This window comes from Mytilus californianus, unplaced genomic scaffold (assembly GCF_021869535.1).
Source record: "Mytilus californianus isolate M0D057914Y unplaced genomic scaffold, xbMytCali1.0.p SCAF_11, whole genome shotgun sequence".
Lineage (NCBI taxonomy): Eukaryota > Metazoa > Mollusca > Bivalvia > Mytilida > Mytilidae > Mytilus > Mytilus californianus.
Window position 1 is genome coordinate 23,381,406 of NW_026262593.1, and position 4,712 is coordinate 23,386,117.

Sequence of the window (4,712 nt, forward strand, 5' to 3'; positions counted from 1 at the left end):
AAACGTGTATATTCCAGCAGCGTATATGTGCAGCACGTATTTACCGTTATATAATTATTATGTACATGCATTAGGGGATTAGTGGCATGTTTTAGTGGATATTAGATTTTAGTGGGTGCGGTTGTATATCTGTATATAGCGCATAAACAATCCTACTATGTAAGAGTGTGCCGATAGAGAACGACGATTCATAGAAGGAACGAAAGAAAGAACTGTAAAATTTCAATGTATTCCAATTTAATGTAATGAATGTAATCCGTAAATTTGTACAGACTGAACTTTGCAAATAAAACAAAATGTTTTGTCTATAATCACTTAAAAATAGCTGATTATTTTTCTTATTAAATTCCTGTAATTTGAAATTTGTACAGTTTAGCATTGTTGTCTGTAGCACCGTTGGATCCACTGCCAATCCATAAGTTGCTTGATTCATCAAATTTCATGCTGAATGGATATTTGATTTCGAAGCCTTCTAGTGATTGTTGTAAAATTAGATTACCATCAATGTTAAGTATATGGAATGCATTGTTTGCTGAATCTAATACTATTATATTTGTGGATTTTGTAACTACTACATCAGAAGGAAGGAATGGCTTCTGGCTTAAACTTGGATGTAGGTCACTGTATCTCCATTTCATATTGCCATACTTGTTAAGTGCTACAACCGTTCCAGTGGATTCACTACTTCTATCAATAACATAAATTCTACCCTGGTTTGATGTTATTCGCCATGGGAATGTAAACAGTTGTTGATTTTCTTCGGTATATTCGAAAATATTACGTAGATTTCCATTGGATAATATGGAAACTACTTGACGAGAGCTATGATATGATAGTTTAAAATTTGCTCCAAATTCTGCAAGTCCTACCCAGATGATTGGATTATTGTCTTTCTCACAATGAATACACAGAGGTTCCATGGTGAAATGTTTCGGTAGTGATGATACCTGAATGTTATTGTGCTTGTTTTTCTTCACTAGTTTTATGCATTTGTCAATTTTGCATATGAAATAAATATCCCCAACTGAATTAACAGCTATGTCAGCTGGTGTTAATCCCCTAACTTGCTCGATATGCCTCAGTCTGTTGGTAATTAATGTTGGTGTTAGTTTAATTTTACAAATATCTCCTTCATAATGACAAATGAATGCTTCGTCTGTATTTACCATTTCTATACAGTTTATTGCAGGTAAATGTGTTTTGAAAGTTTTAATGACTTTGAATTCGACTGTTCTCCTCATGAATACAGAGCCTGCACAGGCTGAATGCCAGACTGGAGACAGGCTACCATCATCATCAGGACAATCTTTTAATAGAATATCCGAATCATCGGAAGACATTCGTCTGAAAGTTGGCTTTCCACTTTTGTCTTCAGTTCTAAAGTTCTCTTGTAAAAATTGGTCGATTTCAATTATTCTATGATATGAGTGGCCCTCAGCAAAGCAATCTTCACAAATCAGGAATTTGCACGTTTGACAAAAAAATGAATACTTTTTTGTGACGTGTTTCTTGCAAGGCATTTTATTGATTTCATTTTCTGTACAATTGTATGAAGCGATGTCATCAAAAGACAAAACAGTGTGACTTGAATTTGATGGAAAAAAAGAATGAATATCCTTACATTTTTCACATATTGTAACTTTACATTCCATGCAGCGATATTTTAGATTCTTTCTTGTATCACATTCAGCACAAGATAATGACACTTGAGAATCAAGTCTTTGCATTGTGAAATGTCTGGTTTCACATATAAATACATATAAGTTTCAAACACAATTCTTACGTATCCATTGCGATAAATTATTAGCCTGTGTGTTTAGATACAATTTTGATACTTATATGGTAAAGTATATAGCAATAAGGAATATGAAATTTATTTGAAGAGTTTAGAAATTTCCTTATGACAAACAAAATGGTTTCCTTCTAGTTTCCTGATTGATTGTGATATGATAAATCTTGATTTACCGGATGTATCTCTTGATAATATAAAATTTCCTTGTTTGTTTTATAAATAAATGCAGATATGGGATAGACGAAAGGCGCGTCTGGCGTACACAATTTATTCCTGGTATCTATGATGATTTTTTTTAAATGTTATTATTATACCTATAAGAAAGTTGGTTATTTTGGCGATTGATTAAATTTTTTGATGTATGAATGTATAAAAAAGACATGATAAAGATTGCATTTCTACTGGTTTCAGACACCTAAAAAATAGTTATGTCCATGCAATAAGTAAATTGGTATGTTGATGTAAGCGGCGGTTGGTACAAAAAGCAGCAAATGTAACGAATGTATGCCAAACATTTTTTTTCACATGAAAAAGGGGGTAGCCATCTAACTTCTGAAGACTTGACTTATAATATTTGAAAGATACGTAGTAAAGATTTTTAAAAATTGAGATTCCCTTACCAATTTTTGATTGCACAATATTTAAAATACCATCGGGCATCATAGTCCTTAATTATCTTTTATATATTGAGCATATTCTCCCTATATTCCCAGCCTGATTATCAAATAAAATACATGTACAAAAAAGGTAGATTAAGGTAGTATGGGATTATAAATGAAAAATTATAGAATTGTTTTATAGTTTGCCAAAATGTAGTATATATTGTGATATGTCTAAAAGTTTAATAAAAATTATAGGTCAACGAGCTTATTTTTAAGCTACAGGTTGTTAATATGACACTTTGTATATGGATTATACAGTGAAAAAACCATCGTTATGTGATTAGAAGGTAAATATACTTGTGTCATCTGTCTTATTATTTGTCTGTTTGTCTTTTTATTTTTGGCCATGGCGTTGACAGTTTGTTTTCGATCTATGAGTTTGACTGTCCCTCTGGTATCTTTTGTCCCTCTTCTATGAGATAGAATTTTAAAATAAAATTAGAGAAGATAGGATTTGTAAAATGCTTTTGTAAACATCGAAAGAAAAAATAGGGTCACAGTACGTTTTTTTCCTGCTATAACAAAGAATAGAAAAATTTCCTACAGATACCGTTATAAATTATATACAATTTCCTAGCGACCTAATTGTGATAGAGTCGATTATAAAATGTTTTTTTTTAAACTGAATGGGAATTGGTTTTTCTAGTATGTTCTGATTGACCAGATTTCATACCTATTATAGACTTTATAGTTTTCTATGACATAGGGGACCAACATTTTAAATCATATATTGCGTTATAGCCGAATCCATCATTTTAGCTTTGTTCAACAACCGTGCAGGACCCTCATGGGTAGTCAAGGTCGTTAAAAATCCCCCTCATCGTCGTTCACAGAAATTTTATTTGAAACTTATTGTAAAACAATATATCAGGTAGTTGGAAACTTAGTTTTACATTGGGAATAGAAATTAAAATAGCCAAAATATTTTGTGCGACATTCTTTTCCAAAATATAGTTTTGCCAGGCCATATTTAATTAGGTTAAACACACGTGAAAACATTTACATGTTTTTTTAAATAAAAAAAAATATTTTAGAAACCATTCAGCTCATATTTCAAACAAGAGGATGTAAGAAGTTTGATTAAAAAGGCTATCAAATAATGAAGATTACTTGTCTTTCCAAGAAGGAAGTTTTATCCCGGAAATTAGTCAGATGACTACCATATTGCTAATTATAGATTTAGTTTTAATTGTTATTTTGTTTATTTGACAGCGTGTCTATAAATGAATAATATAACTGTCAGAATTATGAGTCATGATTGCTAAATATACAATACAAATGGGTTAAAAAAAACTGTATAAGAACACAAAGGCCTTTAAAGCTTGCTATGCGGTATGTGTTTTGTTCATTATTGAAGGCCTACGGTGACCTATAGTTGCTAATTATATACAACCTTCTTACTTCATTTGTTCTCTAATGCAGAGTTGTCTCATTGGCAATCATAGTTTTATACATACTTTTATATACAAGGTCAATGATATTGAAAACATAGCTTATCCTTGTTAACAGGCACATTAATTAATTTGTTCAAGAGGATAAAGATAACAAAGGGACATTCAAACTCGAAAATAAACTGACAACGCCATGGCTAAAAAAGAAAAATACAAACAGACAAACAACAGTACACAAAACACAACATAGAAAACCAAAGACTGAGCAACACGAACCCCACTAAAAACTGGGGGGTGATCTCAGTCGCTCCGGAAGGCTAATCAGATCCTGCTCCACATTTGGCTTCAATATTCTTTCATTTGTTCATCTATTTTTTTAGATTATGGAGCTTAACTCTTTAATGGTCTAATATTATAAGCATTAGAAATAGTATTTAAAAACGCAGTAAATATAATATGGCTGTCAATCAAATAACTGTTTTTGCCATTTTGAGCGCATTAATTATTTTTTTCTAGCATTTTTGTTGATCTTGTATTTCTGATTGTTTTTGCTGTTTCAGTTTCTACCTATCTAATATAGTTTTATAATAGGTAATAGATAATAGGCTTAAATACTAGCGTAAATCAAAAATCGTCATTAATGGGTAATAACTCCTTAAGGGGTCATTCAATGGTTTCGGTCATATGTGAATTTATATAGATCTTGTATTGCTAATCATTTTTGCCATTTTACAGTTTCTACATAAAGTCTGTAGAATTTTAATGACAATAATTCATTCAAGAGTCATCTGATAATTTTTGTGCAAACTGGAAGTAGAACTATATTGACATTCAAAGCAAGTATGCGCCTGTCATATTTTCTCTATC

General features: G+C 31.3%; 1 protein-coding gene across 1 annotated transcript; it reads right to left on the reverse strand.

Annotated features, from left to right (window-relative positions):
- Positions 1–218: 218 nt before the first annotated feature.
- Positions 219–1,847, reverse strand: LOC127720967 (uncharacterized). The gene has a single exon (XM_052227690.1). It carries the CDS (start codon positions 1,725–1,727, stop codon positions 342–344), a length of 1,386 nt encoding a protein of 461 aa, XP_052083650.1. The 5' UTR covers positions 1,728–1,847; the 3' UTR covers positions 219–341.
- Positions 1,848–4,712: the final 2,865 nt, after the last annotated feature.